At 39.6% G+C, this 18533-nt stretch overlaps 1 protein-coding gene across 5 annotated transcripts in view; it reads left to right on the top strand.

The window, feature by feature from the left end:
- The window catches only part of FILIP1L (filamin A interacting protein 1 like), a 243585-nt gene extending 225437 nt beyond the window's left edge, over positions 1–18148 (top strand). For 4 of the 5 annotated variants that reach the window (XM_064143194.1, XM_064143195.1, XM_064143196.1 and 1 more), the window contains 2 exons: positions 14431–14615; positions 15820–18148. In XM_064143194.1, the coding sequence (XP_063999264.1) occupies positions 14431–14615; positions 15820–15910 (276 nt within the window). In that variant the 3' untranslated portion in view covers positions 15911–18148. The remainder of the gene's footprint in view (positions 1–14430; positions 14616–15819) is intronic. The other variant, XM_064143197.1, reaches the window with a different exon arrangement.
- The last annotated feature ends 385 nt before the right edge of the window (positions 18149–18533 follow it).

The following is an 18533-nucleotide window of genomic DNA, read 5'->3' as shown; positions in this document are numbered from 1 at the left end:
AAAAAAATGGTTTGTAAAATATGTGACAGAAATGGATATAACAAAAGTGTTAAAGTTGAGCTCTGGCAAAATTTAACAGAAAAAACATACACCTGCATAAGCCTAGCTTAATGCTCTGTTGATACAACACCTCCTGAAGGCACTGGGCTTCATAAGTGGTCCTTTCTACTTGTTTCATCAGTTTATCTCCACTGACTACAAGTGTGAGATCTGACTAAGATCTTGGTCAGAACAAGCCCACAATCTTATCCGACAAAGCAAACCTTGGCTCCTACTAGGTTCAGCAAAAGTTACTGATGGAGATTGCAGCCAGAACTCAGGCAAGTCAAGATAATAGTTTTAGCATGTGTTAATTATATGAATAAGTTATTTAACTACATTCAGGTTACATATTTGTAACTGCAGGACTTACTCTAAATTAAAATGTACAAAACACATTTCTCTGCACTTCGACTGCACAGCCTGCTGATCCATATCCAAGCTCTCTGCAGGGGACACATTGCAAACATGATACTTAGTAACTGTGTCTGAAGTACGCAATTGACATTGTGCCAACAAACACCAGTCTCCAAAAATTAATGCAGTAACAGTTGTCCTCCAGAAGCATTAGATCTTCTTCAGATGGAGTTAAAAATGGTGTAGAAAAAAAACGAACCAAACATTTTCTCTTTTATCTGCATTCTACAATAAGCAGAATTGTGTTGATCATTAACCACCTGGCCATCTAATATGTCTCATTAAAGAGAAGCACAAAGCAGGACATAGCACTACCCACACTCAGTCCTCTGGACAATTCCCAAGCTATTACGAATACAAAACCTAGGTAAGAGTTCATACCACTTCTAAGTTTAATAATTAAAAAGGGCAAGGCTTCTGTTTCTGTCTTAATTCTTACACTACTGATGGTTTACCACTAACTGTCCAATTAACAGAAGACAAAGGAAGCAGCCGTTCATGACCATTAAGACAAATTAAAGCCACCATCATTGCCTGCAAATGAACTTGCCAAGTTTCCTAAAAACGCAGCTTAAGGGATGCTTATATCCCCCTGCTGATGAAACAATCTATGTGTAAATCTTATATCACTTCACAATGGAGCTTCTGTCATTTAGCAGATGAAAAAAATCAAGTAATTATACTGACTAAAAATAAGATTTACAGAATAAAAGGTGATAATCCTGTTCAAAATCCTAGGCTATACCTCAAAGCACACAGCAAAGAAAATCAACACCTGGATGCATTCTGTTGAGAGCTGAAACGTAATTGTTTCAACAGAGATAAGGCACCTGTACTTTTATCATGAAATAATAAACAGGAAGCATAGCTTAATTATAGGCAAATTACCTATTTACAAATTCAGTTTACAAATTAATCCCAAATTGTTCAGATCTCCACTTCATATTTCAGAATAGTTCCACTTTGCTGAGTGGGAATTTTCACCTACTTCTGTATCAGAGAAAGAGAAAACAGCAGAGCAAGGAGAAAATTAAATGAGTTCTTTGCAAATACTCTGAAAAAAACACCACATCAAGAATATCATTACTAAAATTCAACCAAGTAATGCAGCTTCTCTAAGAATTGCAAGCACTCCATGAATGGTAAGTATTCCTGTCAATGTTTTCAGCATTGACCAAAAGCATAACATCTGACAGGTATGCAATGAGTCAATTAAATGTTGAAGGGAAATACGATCGCAAAGTAAGTAGCATGTATCAGACAGATTAAACTGTGAAAGAGAGCATAAAAGCAGTTTTCAGCAGATCATAAAATCAAGGCTTCTCTTTTCCAAAAACTCTTCACTAGCATCTCCTCTGCAATCTAAAAATAAAACATTCAGGACAGAGGGCAAGTTTCAAGGGGAAAAAAAAGGGAGAGTTAACTGGTAAAAAACAGCAGAAATTATCAGTCCATTTTTCTTCATCTTTTCAGTTTTATTTAAGTAAGTAAAGGAAGACAAGCAAGGTTGCCACAAACAGCATTTTAAACTCATTCTTTAGATGTGATTCAATATTTCAGATGAAATATTTGTAATTTTTGTCCTTACAGGGAGGATGGATGAGGGGAGGGAGGGAAAAGGGGGAGAAGAAAAAAGAAAGACATTAAGAAGCAGTAGTGGTATTCTGAAACCAAGTACTCATCCATCCACCAAGAGATAGTTGCTTTAAAACCTCCCTTGAGTAGCTAATTAAGAAGTGGAAGTGACAAAAATTTCAGAAGCAGCCAGCTAATACTCCTGAAGCACAACAGACAGGTTGTTGGGGTGTCTGGGGACAGAATTTAGGGCTGCAGTAAGGAAAAAGATCTGTATGTAAATGTGTCATGCAAGACTTAAGAAGGCGTGCTCCCCACACTGGGGACAAAATAATCAGAAACAGTTGTACAGCACCACTTTCTGATCAAGACTGAACTGGTGCTGCAGGGTTAGGTGATGGAAATGGTGTAACCATCTGCAAGATGACTTTGTCCCTAGGATACAGATACTGAGACAGGCAAAACAAAAACTGACAACTGCCTGATCTCCAGGCTTAAGCAAAGACTACCAAAACATTATGTTACCAAGAAACAAAAGAGAGAAAGATCTTATACTTGAAGTACAGCACAAGTGGGTGTATAAAGACATTTTTAAATTAATACCAAGTACTGCAAGTGGGAAACTCATCACAAAGAAAAAGAAAAAAGACCAACCTCAAAAGTTTAAGAGGCATGAAGTGTTTTCATAAACCTGCAGTCTGTGGTCCCAAAATGTAGCTGAACACTGTCCACAAACACATCACTCAGTAACCACCACGGGTTCCCAGAAAGCCTCAAATATCAGAGATGCCAACTCAACGTGATCCTCCTGTTACTTTCTCCTACCATATCCCATATCACAAAACTCTGTGTTTTCAGTTATGCTGTCATCACTGTTCAAGAAGGCAGCACTGCAAACCAGGGTCAAGAAACTAACCTGGGCAGGGTGTGTGTGTCTAAACAAACAAACAAAACAAAAAAAAAAAAAACACAAAAAAACAAATGAAGAAACTAACAAGCACAAAAACACACACACCAAATAACAAACAACAACAACAACAAAACACATAACCCCCAACAAAACAAACCCAAACACAACATCACCAGCACAACCCACACATCTGAATTAAATAAACAAATAACAGCAACCCCTCAGGATCCACCTAAAGATCTACATCAGCATAACTGAAGGGGCAAGCAGGAAAGATTATAACCTTTGGAATCACTGCCTAAGTTCTGGTCTCATCACCTTAGCTATTAGCAGGTGGCTGAAGAGATACAATCCTGCAGGCAAATACATCTCTCTGGAATAATAACAAGAAATTACTTCTCTTTTGGAAAAGAAAATAATGGACTGGTGCAAAAATCACAGCAAGGCAGCTTCAATCATTATTAGAATCTAGAATTTCTTATCCTTGACTGTTTCCTATTCAAGTCACTACAGGTGACAGAATCATAGAACTGTTTTGGTTGGAAAAGCTCTCCAAGATCATCAAGTCCAACCGTCAACCTAATCCACCATGGCCATTAAACCATGTCCTGAAGCGCCACTTTCTTGAGCACCTCCACAGATAGTGACTGTGATTTTTAAACATTTTTTCTTTAATTTTATATATATTTATTTAAAATAGGACATGGATTAACACTTCTTTAAATATGGCCTTCACAGATGAAACTAAGCTGCTTCCAGACAAATAAATTTTAAAAAGTTATAAAGATAAAAATGGTTTTTCTTATTCATGCAGAAAACAGTTGACCCCAACCTTATTATCCCATAAGCTTCATCAGCATTCCCATATGAACTAATATTGGGAAAATACAATCAAAGCTTTTAAACAGAAAATATTGACAATTTTATAAGGTGTAGGTACAAGCACAGTTCCACACATCTTTTAACTTAAAAATACCCAAACACGCATCTCCCTACCTGCCCACAACCTGTATAGAATAAAACCCGCTGCCAAAAATCTTACTGAACAAACAGCAGCACTGCTTTAAAAGCAATTAATTTGATAATTCCAAACAGATTTGGAAAGCAATTATATAAAATCACTAAGTTAAACACCAGCAGAAGCATTTAAATGCTGACACTACCCTCTCCTGGACAACATTAATATTGCAGTGTATTTTGTATTTAGTATAGTTGAAAAGGTCCATACTACTGCTGCTCTTAAGGCCTCTAAGTGTCCTAAAAATGATGCCAAGGATCACTCCTTGTTTCAAGATGAAAAGGGAGAAGAAGAAACAGCTGTGTGACAATACTGATCACAGAATGACAGAACATCTCAAGTTGGAAGGGACCCTTTAAGGATCGTCTTCTCACAGGACTATCTACAACTAAACCATATGACTCAAGAGTGTTGTCCAGACACACCTTGGACTCTGACAGGCTTGGTGCTGTAAGCAAGTGGAGAGCCTGTTCCAGTGACCAACTACCCTCTTAATGAAGAACCTTTTCTTAATATCCAGTCTGAACTTCCTCTGATGCAGCTACATTACATTTCCTTGTGTCTTATCTCTGGTTACCAGAGACAGGAACTAAGCACCTCCTCCTCCAATGCCTTCCATGAGGAAGCTGCATGCTGTTGAAGAGGGCATCCTTCAGCCTTCTCTTCACCCAGGTAACCAGCCCTAGGTAAACCCTTGTCCTAAGGGAGCTGACCCATAACATAACCTTACCTTTCTCTGCATCTTGTCAACCATCTTCTATTTTAAAAATTATCCCATTTCCCAGCAAAGATGTGTCCCAAGAAAAGCAAGGCGTGTAACAGAATGTTGGTAATCAAGAACACAACTTCTACCTCCCAACTCTGTCCAACCATGCTTCTTTTCCTCATCATCAGAAAGTGGATTTCTGCAAGTGCTCAGGAAATAAAGGCCACAGTGACACATTTGGGACATGAGTGTAAATCATGTAATAATGGAAAATATTTCTAAGATTAATATAGAGGGTTTTTCCCATTAATTAAGGCCATATTATTGAAATAATATTATAGGTCATATTATTACACAATTACTTTACAAGAGCTTATAGTGCTAAGATGAGAGGGGTAGCCTTAAGTTGGAAAAGAATGGATATTAAATTCTTCACAAGTGAAGGTGATGGGATACTAGGACAGGTTGCCATGGGGAGCTGGGGATGCCCCTCCCTGAAAGCGTTCAAGGCCATGTTGGACATGGCCTAAAACAACCTGGATTAGTGGAAGGTGTCTTTGTCCATGGCAGGGAGTTGGAACTTCATGATCTTTAAGATTCTTTCCAAGCCAAACCATTCTATGATTTATAAAATCAATAGCATTGTAATAGGCCAAATATCAGCAGAGGTGTAGAAATTGCAGCACATAGAGCTTAGAAGGGGGTCTCAGAACATTTTCCAGCCTAATACCTTACTGCAGCCCTTCCAAAACAATGCCTAGCTCATGCTGCTTCAAAAAACTTCTCCAATGACAATTTCAGTTACTCCAGGAAATCTTTAATAGGGCTGAAACACCCTTGCTATTAAGAATCTTGTTAATTTCTGAACTATGAAATTGTAATCCAGTATTTGCTCTTTCATCTCTCCAACTGACTTCAAAACCTCTTTCATCTGCAACAGATTTTGATGTTTTAGAAGACAATTAGTCTTTAGAAGATAATTAGCATGTCTTTACTCAGCTTTCTCCAGATTAAACAAACTCAATTGCTCTTTGATTTAAGATATTAAGTACTACACATGTGCAGATTATAAATCGTTTTCCCTTTACAGAATTGTTTATAATGGTGTGAGAATGCAGAGCTCCAAGCCAGACAATGTTCTGGCTAAGGATTTACCAATGTCACTAAGTATTAGGATTATTTATACTTGTCCTGATTACGCATCTTAATATGCGCACAAAGGGGTTATATAAAAAGAAAAGCAAGCAGATGATAACTCTTCCTGTGGATTCCTCAAAGACAGATGCCAGGTCCTAGTTAAAGAAAAGGAAGCGCTGAAGACCTTGTTCAGTCGAGAACCAGAAATTTCAGTCAAAGCTGTCTTGTCTGGAGACCCAAGAGAATAGTCAGGTTTATCAGTCGAATTTGAGGTGTAATTGCTTACGCTCTGACTGCATTCAATCATCCAGAAACAAACTTAAGTCTGGCAAGAGGCATGCTTCTGCTCACACAGATACACGGACTTCTGCATAAGGGATCTTCAGCATCATCCTGGCTGCTTGTATTAATGTTGAAAATTATACTTTCTGTTCCTTAAACTAAAAATTTAAGCAGTGAAAAAGAACCTCTATATAGTTATTTCTCCTGGAAGTTCTACAATGACTGTAGAAAGGCAAGTAAGAGCAGAAGTACTACATGTTCCTACCTATTTAAATGCATACAGTTTAAACAGGAAACAAGGCATGCACCATGCTTTCAGGAAAATTAAATAAAAATTAATCAATAAATAATCAATATTACTACCAAAGGAAAAATAACTACTTGAACAGCAGAGTAATAGACATTTTCCCTCCTTAGCCCTGCCTTATTCCACTCCCCCTTGTACTGTGGCGAAACACCTGACAGCCCATATAAATAGTGGGAAAAACAGAACCATTGAGGTTGAAGGCACCTCAAACATCATCTAGTTCCAACCCCTCGCCATAGGCAGGGACACCTCCCACTAGAACAGGTCACTCAAGGCCTCAACTACCTGAAAGTAGGTTGTTGCCAGGTGGTGGTTGATCTCTTCTGCCAAGCAACCAGCAACAGAACAAGGGGACACAGTCTCAAGTTGTGCCAGAAGAAGTATAGTCTGGATGTCAGGAGGAAGTTCTTCACAGAGAGAGTGACTGGCATTGGAATGGGCTGCCCAGGGAGGTGGTGGAGTCACCGTCCCTGGAGGTGTTGAAGAAAAGCCTGGCTGAGGCACTTAGTGCCATGGTCTGGGTGATTGGATAGGACTGGGTGCTAGGTTGGACTGGATGATCTTGGAGGTCTCTTCCAACCTGGCTGATTCTATGATTCATCCAACCTAGCCTTGAACCACCTCCAGGGAGGGAGCATCCACAACCTCCCTGGGCAACCTGTTCCAGTGTTTCATCACCCTCACTGGAAAGAGCTTCTTCCTAACATCTAGTTTACATCTCCCGTTTTCCAGTTTAAACCCATTACCACTCATCTCGTCACTTCAAGACCTTGTAAATAGTCCCTCCCCAGCCTTCCTGTAGTCCCCTTCAGATACTAGAAGGCCAATACAAGGTCTCCTTGAAGCCTTCTCTTCTCCAGGCTGAAGACCGCCAACTCTCATAGCCTGTCCTCACAGGAGAGGTGCTGCAGCCCTCTGGTCATCTTTGTGGCCCTCCTCTGGGCCTGCTCCAACAGTTCAATATCCTTCTTGTGCTGGGGGCTCCAGAACTCTACACAGTATTCCAGGTGGCATCTTATGAGAGCAGAGTAAAGGAGGAGAATCACCTCCCTTGACAACTCAAATTGTATACAGAATATGTACCCTGATATTTCAGAGCATGCTTTCACAGCTGACTTCCTAAAATTAAGGGAGGTCTTTTTCACATTCAGTTTCGAAAACTCCACAATTATCACCCCTGGAGTGTTTGTCCTGGTCTCTGAAGGACCTGTTGTCATTCACTATGAAACAACATATACAGCCACGACCTGTGAGTTCCCACTCTAGCATCCTTTCTCTTGCTAATTCCTATTACAGGTGATTGATGTTTACGTCAAAAGCTAAAGCAGAGGAAGTCAAAAGATCTTTATGAAACTGCAACTTTCTTAATTCTTAGATCACTGCTTACCTTGAAAACAAGATTTAGCTGCTTATTTCTAGCACTGCAGGCACCATGGACAAAAAAGTTAATATTTTTCGAGTCTAATACCTTGAACAAACACAATACTGTCATATTTGCAGACAGACAAACCACATCATCTTCTCATTTCAAAACTGTGGCTACTTTCATGTCTTTAGGGTTGGTTGTCCTTGTTGTTGCAGTACTTATTTTTTGATACATAAGTATCTAACTTTGTTTAGAAACATTCAGTAAAGGCAAACCACACAACTACTCAGGTAGCTTCTGCGCAACATTTCATTCCTAGGCATGTTTTGAGAGCACTGACGAGGATTTACAGGGGCTCTCTGGAACATGAAGGACTTGGTTTTTCAAAGATAAACTCATCTTATTTCCTCTTCTCTCCACTTTATAAATATCAAAAGTGGCCTACAGATAGGAACTCAAGAAGACAGATCTTACTGCTCTCCACAGCTACCTGAAAAGAGGTTGCAGTGAGGTGGGCAATCAGTCCTTTACCCTAGTAACAAGGGACAAGGCAACAGGGGAGGTTTACATGGGATATCAAGAAGAAACTTCTTCACTGAAAGGGTTCTTAAACAGTGTAACAGGCTGGGTCCAGGAAGATGGTTGTAACATACACCATCCCTGGAGATGTTTCAAAGAGACACAGATGTGGGGCTGAGACACATGGTTTAGCACCAGCCTTGGCAGAGTTAGATAATGGTTGTACTCAATAATCTTAAAGGTCTTTTCCAATCAAAACAATTCTATGATCCTATAGATAAATAACAACAATAAACAGAGACAGCAAATTCAGAACACAAGTGAATGGGACATCCTCCCAACCAGATTAAGGAGCTCACAGCTCTACAAGCCTGACCCTGAATGTCAAGGATGGGACCTCCACTATCTCCCTGAGCAATCCACTCTAGTGTTCCACCAACTTGATGTACAGTTACTTAAAAATGCTTTCTAGACAAATCCCCTGAAATGCAATTCCCTCTTTACAGGTGCATCTTGCAGCAGCTTAAGCACTGATCTAGTCAACTAATCAAAAATGTTCTCTTGACAAAATATGAGGCTCAGAGATTAATTGTAAAGTACCATGTTTTAAAACCTAAAAGTTTGATCCCTGTTATAGCTACACATATAATTAAATTCACAAAGTTGAGTTATCTTTAAATTTGATTCAGTCTTTCCTCTATAGAGTTTATAGTGGGAATGATGAAAAAGAAACCACTTTTTAAGTGCTGAACAAGGAAGAGAAATAGATAAGCAGTTTGTTAAATCCATGCCTACAACGTAAGCTACAGCTACACACAGAATCTCAGAATGCCAGGTTTGAACAGACCCCAAGAATCATATGGTCCAACCTTTTTAGATAATAGTTTAGTTGCAGTGAGATGGCCTAGCACCCTGCCAAGCTGAATCTTAAAACTGACCAATGCAGGGAAATCCACTACTTCCCTTGGGAGACGACTCCAACATCTAACTGTTCTCATGGGGAGAAGTTTTCTTCTGGAGTCAAATCAGAATCTTCCCCAGGAGTAACTTCTACCCATATATGGTTAGGTACATTCACAGAAGTGCAAGTTCAGCTGTCCTGCCACAAAAATTTAATACTAGTATAGTTTATTTGCATAGGAAGCCCTATGACACAGCTGTTATCTTCAATTTTCAGCTTATGCTGGTAGTTGGATCTGCTCAGTTACTGTGGTTATCAGCAAACACACAAAAGAGAGCAATGCTGACACTCTAACTAGGTCAAACCTTGATAAAGTCATCAGTTATAACACAAGTCTCAGCACTAATTGGTAATTTAGATGCATTCAGTACTGTGATTTAAAACTGCAACACAGAGCATCACTTTGAGTCACCACAACTGTTTTTTTTGCTTCTGACAGCTCAAAAGGTCACATAAATGGCAGCTTTCATCTGCTGGAACTATAGGCAAAACCTATAGGCCACAGGAGAAGGGTATTTTCACACCTAACTTTCCACAGACTATAATAAGACCTTAGATCTTGAATACCAATTAGGTTCACAAAATCTGTAAAAACCTGGGCCTATAAATACCTTCCTTCAAGTATTAACGCTGCTAATGAGCTACAAGCAGAATACTCTAACCACTGTGAAAACTCTGAATTGGAATACTTCTAAAAAAACCCCAAAAAACTCACAACACCACAAGCACAATTCTTTCTTAGAGATACAATCACAGTTTAGCATGCAAGACTTTAACTATTTGATCTATTCATCTTGATGTGCTTTGCAAATGATGGCTAATTAATTAATTTCATAGTTAAGAAACAGAGGCATATTTTGTATCATAGAATCATAAAACTCTTGTGGCTGAAAGATACCTTTAAGATAAGTTCAACTGCTAAATTTATCAGCAATGCTGCTGATTATGTAATAACGCATCCAAATGTTTTACTCTCAATATTATGCCTCATCTAACATGCCTAAAACATAGTCAGAAGGCAAACTGTTCCAACTCAGTATGCAGGGAGGCTGTTCAGCAGTAGCACAATTGTCCCCTCCAACATCAACATCTTTCTTAACATGGTGCCTTTTGTAACTGAAGCAAAATTACAGAATCACAGAATGGTAGTGGTTGGAAAGGAACCCAAAAGATCACGAAGTCCAAAACCCTGCTAGAGGAGGATCACATAAAGCAGATCACTTAGGAACATATCCAGGCAGGCCTTGAAAGTCCCCAGAGATGGAGACATCACCACCTCTCTGGGCAGTACCAGTGCTCTGCCACTCTCACAGTGAAGAAGTTTCTTCTCTTGTTTAGATGGAACTTTCTTTGTTCAAGTTTATATCCATTACCTCTTGTCTTGTCACTGGGAAGCAGTGAGAAGAGCCTGACCCCATCTTGGTGACATCTACTCCTTAAATACTTGCAACCATCTACTCCTCAAATACTTGCAACCAGCAATAGAACAAGGGGACACAGTCTCAAGTTGTGCCAGGGTAGGTATAGGCTGGATATTAGGAAGAAGGTCTTCACAGAGGGAGTGATTTCCCATTGGAATGGGCTGCCCAGGGAGGTGGTGGAGGCACCATCCCTGGGGGTCTTCAAGAAAAGACTGGATGAGGCACTTAGTGCCATGGTCTAGTTGATTGGATAGGGTTGGGTGCTAGGTTGGACTGGATGATCTTGGAGGTGTCTTCCAACCTGGTTGATTCTATGATTAATAAGAATACCCCTCAGCCTCCTCCAATGCTCAAAAATGCTTTTCAGTTTGTTGTTTGTCTTCCTTGGTCATCGGGTTTGTTTATTTGATTATGTGTGCTTGGTGGTTTTTTTTTCCATTGCATACTTATAATCACAGTATCAATTCCAGACTACCATGAAAATGCATGTTTAATTGACAAGTCTTAGTGCAGGTTTGGTGAAAATACCGGGATGCAGCATAAAAGAAAAACTTTGATGCCACCTAGTGGCAAAATCCTCAAGGAACACAGAGTAAAGAAAAACATCTTTTCCTTACTCGTTTTCAAAACCACACTTTGAAGTTTTCTGATTTTGAAAATAAAAATATGAGTTGTATAGATTCAGGATCTAGATATCTCATGGTATCTATCGCTTTTACCATCAGTAAATGCTTAGGAAAAAAAAGGAGATCATCCTGAGTGTCATCAAGCAGCACGTACAAGAAAATCAGGGCATCAGACCCAGCCAACATGGGCTTAGGAAAGGAAGATCTGATCTGATCTCATTCCATGACTGGGTGACCCACCTGGCCCAGTTCTATTCAACATCTTTACTGATGACTTGGATGAGAGGACTGAGCCTACCATTCTCAAATTTGCAGATGACACCAAGTTGGGGGGGCACGTCAGTCTCCAGAGGTTAGGAAGACACTTCCGAGAGACCTGGACAGGCTGGGTCAATGGGCTGAGGCAAACAGCATGAAGTTTAACAAGGCCAAGTGCAGAGTCCTACACTTTGGCCACAATAATCCCATGCAGTGATACAGACTGGGGAGCGAGTGGCTGAGAGGGATCTGGGAGTGCTAGCTGACAACTGGCTGAGCATGAGCCAGCAGTGTGCCCAGGTGGCACACAAGGCCAATGGCATCTCAGCTTGTATCAGAAATAGTGTGGCCATCAGGACTAGGGATGTAATTCTGCTCCTGTATATGGCAATGATGGGGCCTCACCTCGAGCACTGTGTGCAGTGCTGGGCCCCCTCACTGCAAGGAAGATATCGAGGTGCTGGACTGGGTTCAGAGGAGAGCAATGAGAGTGGTGAGAGGGCTGAAAGGAAGGTCCTGTGAGGAAAGGCTGAGTGAGCTGGGGTTGTTTAGCCTGGAGAAGACTCAGGGGGGATCTTATCACACTTAAAAACTACCAATAGTAAGGTGGGAGTTGGGCTTTTCCCACAGGCAACTTATGACAAGTCGAGAAGTTGCTTGCCAAGATAGCTTGAAGCTGTGCCAGGGAAGGTTTAGGTTGGAGGCTAGGAAGCACCTCCTCACAGAAATTAGACAATTAGACATCGGAATGTGTGCACTTAGAATCATAAAATCAGTCAGGGTTGGAAGGGACCACAAGGATCATCTAGTTACAATCCCCCTTGCCATGGGTAGGGACACCCTACCCTAGATTAGGCTGGCTAGAGCCTCATTCAGCCTGACTTTAAACACCTCCACACACTTAGTGACATGGTCTAGTTGGATGTGATGGTGTTAGGTCACAGGCCGGACTTGATGATCTCTGAGGTCTATTTCAGCCTCAATGATTCTGTAAAGGTGAAGCACCAGGCAAAGGGAGTAATAAACCCAGCCTCTAGCAGTATACAACTTCCAGTTATCCTCAGCTGAGATCTACATCATATATTTATGTTTAGCAGTTCTTGAATCAGTCAAAACTCTCCCCAAACCAATCTATATTATCAGCTGAAGAAACTGCCTGTCCAATGAGCTTGACATGAACAATGGAAAATACTTCTTACTACCATTAACCCTCCTTCAAAAGACAGCCAGCCTCTCAATCATTTATTAAAGAGAATTCCCTCATTCATTGTAATGCTAGACTTCTGTTACTTTCTCTCCACAACCTATTTTCCAGACAAATGTTTAGTATATTGTTAATCTTCAGGCAGAAGCCATTCCATAACCACTCATCTTTCCTGCCTTTTGCTGCAGGAGATGCCTCTACCCATGGCAGGGCTGAAACTAGAGTCCCTTCCAACTCAAGCCATTTTATGATTCTATGAACACTACTGACATTTGAACAGTTCCAGTCCCTGGGAACATCCACAGGCACTGCCCAGTTGATTATTAGACTATCTGATATCATACACCTATATATAACTTACACATACTTCAATAATATCCTCGAGGAGAAACGTGGATTGTTTTCCCATTGCAAAATTAGTAACCAAGTGGGTGAATAGGCTCTCTTGTTATCATTTCCATAGTTTGATAAGGTCAGCACTTATACTTGTGAATCTTTTGTGAAGCTTCACTCCAAAAGCACCATCACACTTAGGTGCAACGTGTCACAAAGTATCACAAGTAATTTCCCTGGCAGATTGCATGCTACTAGAAGGATTGAGTGACTTTAAAAATCATCTCCTTCAGAACACCTGGAAAAACACCACATTGTTCTGGGAGACTGTTATTATTCTTTCTTTGTTCTCAGACTTTAATTAGACCATGATGATTTTTTTTTCTTACACAGGATCTATCAAGCATGTCAGTGATGTGCAAACTTCCACCAAACTCCTCCACACAGAGTACTTGCAATGATCTTGGTTGCCTCAGTTTTGTCTTTATCAGAACTCCTACCAGATATGATTATCTACAGCCAAATTACAGGCTTTTGAATTCTTACTGATTTTATTTTAATACTTACTCCACACAGAATTTTATTGCTACTAAGAAGATCTAAGCTGGTTTTGATCTAGTTCATTCTTACTAATTTAATTCCCCAGTGTATTGATGCTGTTTTCTAGGGCCCTCATTGGAATGCCATTTACATGTGATTCTTTAAAAAACCTCTGTGAACTTCTTTTTCTCTGCTGCTCAGCTATAAGAGATGTATTAAAAAGCTTGTGATGAAAAATGCCTTTCTAATGGGTAGTGTATGTTCAACCCTAGTTGCAGGTATGATAACTATCAAGTAATCTCCTTGTGTTCACAGACCTTTGGCCCTTTACAGTGCTCATTTTGGCTTTTCTCTTTTTTCTTTTCTTTTTTTTTCTGTCTAGCTAGCTTTTTGCAAATAAATGGATTTTGTGTATAGTGAGGTCACTTTCAAAGAAAGTGGCTCTGGCAGTAGCTACTACTCAGGGCTGCATGTGAAAGTTCTGTCATTACTCATTCTTAAGTCACACAGTTCACAGCCTTTGCACTGCACCACTCTGTCAGCCCCTAGGACAGAAGCCCTAGTAAGAAGGCTGACAGGAAGCCTTTCTTCTTTATACTCAAGATTTCAATCCATTCAGATTCTTCAGTATTCACCAATCAAGTCGGTAAAACACAAAGTTACACTCTCAGTACCACGGAGAAAAAAAAATGTTCAGACAAACAGTATCAAAAGCAATGCACTAAGTTTTACAAAGCAGGAAAGATACTGATCAGCTAAAAATGCAATCCATTTCTTCTCTTTAATGCTTATTTTCTTTGTTTATTTCAAGATTACTGATGCCTTACGTCGTTCAGTTCCAACTCGGATCCCCAAACCAAAGCCTACCTGTGCAACCAAAGTACCTGTCAAAATTCCTGCTGGACATCTCAACAAACCACTACAAGACAGTAGTTCTGGGAAGCTACACATTATAAGGACTGTGTCTAAAACTTGCCTTCAAAGTGGAGGGAAAAGGTAAATAAATCTCTGTGATCTATTAAATGCATTTAAGCAGTACGAATTTCAACAGTAGTTATTACTGAGACTATCCAAGTAGTCAACATGTCAATGGTCACCAATTACAGGACCTGAAGAGACAACCAAATTCCTAGGAGCCAAAGATAGCTGCATGTCTGCAGGGACTGAGTCCTGCTCATACTTTTCTAGTGCAGTTCCAGAATTTGACTCTCACAGCAGAGAAGCACATGAGATGTAAATAAGTTTGTACTATAAGCTCAGTTTTGACCTGTTCCACGACAACAATACTAATGTTGTCTCAATAGACTTATAGAAACGTGGTCAAAGAAAGAAGGAGGAGTTGAAGCAAGTGCCGTGTTGTTTTCAAAGTTGGTTTAGTCAAAAAGTGTTACAGTATGGAATAATCTGCTCTTTTATAATCATAGAATGTCAAGAAATGCAGAGCTCCTTGCTATCCCAAGCATCACTTCAACAGCACAATTTGAAGCTGCACAACCTCTCTTCAATGAGTTAACCAGTGTGGTTATCCTTTCTCACATGCAGATATTGGGAAAAAATGCAAACATTGAGATGGTTATTGTTTGTATTAGCTGTCTAAACTTTCACCATCTTAAATGAACCATAGAATTTAGATTTCAGTTCATTTAAACAGTGCTGTAGCAGCGAGCAAAAATTTTGTCAAGCTTAAGAGTAAATTTTGACTTGCACAGAAGGGTAGTTTTCTTTGCATTCCCCCCCCCCCCCCTTTCAACTGCACACACTCAAATAAAGTAGGTAACCATTCATAACTCTTAGCAAGGTTTGTTTTTTTTCTAAACCAAACCAACTCTTTGCACAAGTAGTTTTAGCTCACCCATATGAGAATTTTCTTTTTGCTTTTCTTAAAGCGTGGCTTCTTTAAAAGATTTTAAATTGACTTCAAGTTTCCGTTCAGACAATGTACAAAAGAAAATTAAAACATTGGAGTAGTCTTCAGGTTTATTGTGTTAATTTTTGTGCAAAGTAGTAATTATTGCTCTGACAAATAAATTTCTCTCTGGTCTACTATAGGAAGTTAAAGCTAACAAGATTCTATTACTACAAGGAACACCCTCCCAACCCCAGGAATCCTGTAATATTAACAAGAGTTACTGTTTTAGAATATAAAATTTAATTTATTTCCCTGGTATTAATGTCTCACTCATTCTTCTTCCCCTAACAGAGTGCATTCCAACAGTCTAAATGGCTCAACTGATAAATTGTGGAAGAACTCCTTTCACATAGGTCTTTCTTTAAGAACTGCCAAATCCTAATTCTCAAATAAAGCAGAAGCTGGTGGTGATCACAGTGCCATAGCCAGAATCAGGATCCCTTTGATGAAGCAGAGAGAGATGTTGATGCATTCAGTTACTCAATTTTTGTATTTTTATTTCACAGCTAAAAGTTTTAACTTAACCACTGAGACAGTACTGCACATTAGCATTGCTGACTGTTTTTGCAAACCCACAACACAAACCTATGCCTTCAACAGCTCCACAAGAAATTCTGCAGTACTTCAAAAAAGAAGTTCAAAAAGATGAGTCTACTTAAAACTCATGTCAGCTTGTGTCCTACAAGACACACCTGTGTCAAAGTGCAGATAATAAAGAATCACTCTCCCACATTAAAATCAAAACGCTTCCAATTTTGACCACTAAATCTGCAAATGACTATAAAGTTCCATGGCTCCACGTCATGTACGCTGAAATTCAAGTAAATTTCACAGATGTACACCACCACAAATGTGCAACTTGCAGAATGAGTGTGTGCAAACACAAAGAAAGTCAACAGTGAAAAAAAGCAGCTGTCAACTTGGCATACTTATCAGAGATACCTTCAGCACATGAACAAGTTTCTTCAGACAGTAAAAAAAAAAAAGATACAAGCCTCTCTGTACACAGGCCCACCAGCTCCAAACAAGCAACAAAACTCCCACTGAATGTGCTGCAAAGAAGAGTTTGCTTCTGGGTAGTTGCAAACTATGTATTATAAACTGATGCTATTTGGCAGCCCTTATTGTCAGTCTACAGAAAGAAAAGAAAACCTACAGCAGAAGAAATCAATTCCTGCAATAGCATTTGTTGCTTCACAAGTACTGTCAAACATCCTCCACAGTACTATGTTGTACCACTGAGACAGAAGAGTCAGTTTCCTCTGTCTTGGGATGACACAATTCCTTTCTACCTATGAGGGACACAGCTCACACAGGCTATTACTTACAGATTTAAACAAACTGACCAACAGGGATACTACGCTTATGGGATTAAGGGAGACAAAGGAAGCATGAAGAATGAAAGACAAGGAGTGGTAACATAAAAGGAGGAAATTGGAAGAATTTATGAAAAAGAGAAGTCCATTCCCCTCCTTCAACATACTTGGGAGATGTGGCATGCTGGCTACAGGCAAGATATGGACATTCAGCGCTGCGAGAAGTGTTCTTTCTGTTCATAGAGAGGAGGAAAAGGTTGGTGACTTACACCAGCACTAAGATATCTCCTTACTATTCCTAATCCTCTCCCTTACAGTTCTGAAAGCAATATAAAATTCACATTCATGACTGGACGTAGTTGTGACATGAACTGGGAAAAAAGGGAGGGAAGGAAGTCCTGTAGTTAAATTACTAGGGACACGCGTAACACTAACAACACTGACAAATTGGCAATAATGCCTAAGCATTCGCTCAAAGAAAACTCCTCACAAAGTTAAAGGTTTGCTGAAGAAGTTATGGGGCAAGATTCTTTAGTTTGTGTCAGGGGACAAGGTAAATAGATGGTTAATCCCTTCAAGACTTTTTATAATTAGGTTTGGGGTTTGTTGGGGGTTTTGTACATCTATAAACCACCTGCAGCAGGGTAAACATGTCTCAAAGTGAGAGCAACTACTTTTAATCTTTAACATAGATCCAAAAATAATTATTTCCAATGATGTGGCAAAAAGCATATTCAGAATTACTTATATATCTATATACCAAGGGATCTATTTTGTGTTTTCATACCCTTTCAGTGACTCTGAACATCATTCATACACCTCATCTTAAAAGTAGCCTTTTCCAACTACAGGTTGGTAAAATCTAAGACCTTTTTTCATGCCTGAATTATTAGGAAGAATATTCCATTGGTCAGGACTTCACCTAGAGCTAGTCTTCATGGACAGAGCAAAAGATCAGTATTTTAAAAACACATTTTGAATTATTCTGCTTTGCACATAGAGTTTCTATCAGAAATGCTTTTCTTTTTTTCAGTAGTCAGCAAATGAAGCGTGAGAGTAAATTTTTTTTAAACCAAAACTTGATGTTTCACAGAACTAAAACTGTCAAAGGTGCTCACATATGGGCAATTATTTTCTTGTATTGCTGCTTACGTTGCACTTTGTAAATCCTGATTTCCTATTTTGTGCCAAGTGTTTTTAAAGTATTTTACAGTAACGATGAGATGTGGTACTCATTATCCCTCGATTTTACATCTGCTGTACATGAAAAATAGCTACACCAAATAAAGGTAATAGATGCTCTTCTTACTGTATCAATGGCTTGTGTCAGCTTAATGCAACAAGACGCCTCATACAAGAACCTGCCAACAAGTTCACAAAGGTGGGATACAGACAGTAGACTAACTGGAGAAGAGAAGGAAGACCTCATTGATCTCTACAATTCCCTGAAAGAATATTCAAGTGAGGCAGGGGTCAATAATAGGACAAGAGGAAACGGCCTGAAATTGTGCCAAGGGAGGTTTAGGTAGGATACTAGGAAAAAATTCTTAGAAGAGTGGTCATGCATCAGAACAGAGTGTCCAATAAGGTGGTTGAGTCACCATTCCTGGCGGTGTTCAAGAAACATATGGACATGCCACTCTGGGACATAGTTTAATGGCCATGGTCAGCAGTTGGACTCAGAGGTCT

This window comes from Pogoniulus pusillus, chromosome 5 (assembly GCF_015220805.1).
Source record: "Pogoniulus pusillus isolate bPogPus1 chromosome 5, bPogPus1.pri, whole genome shotgun sequence".
NCBI lineage: Eukaryota > Metazoa > Chordata > Aves > Piciformes > Lybiidae > Pogoniulus > Pogoniulus pusillus.
The sequence above is the reverse complement of the archived record's forward strand: the minus strand, read 5'-3'. Positions and strand labels throughout refer to the sequence as shown.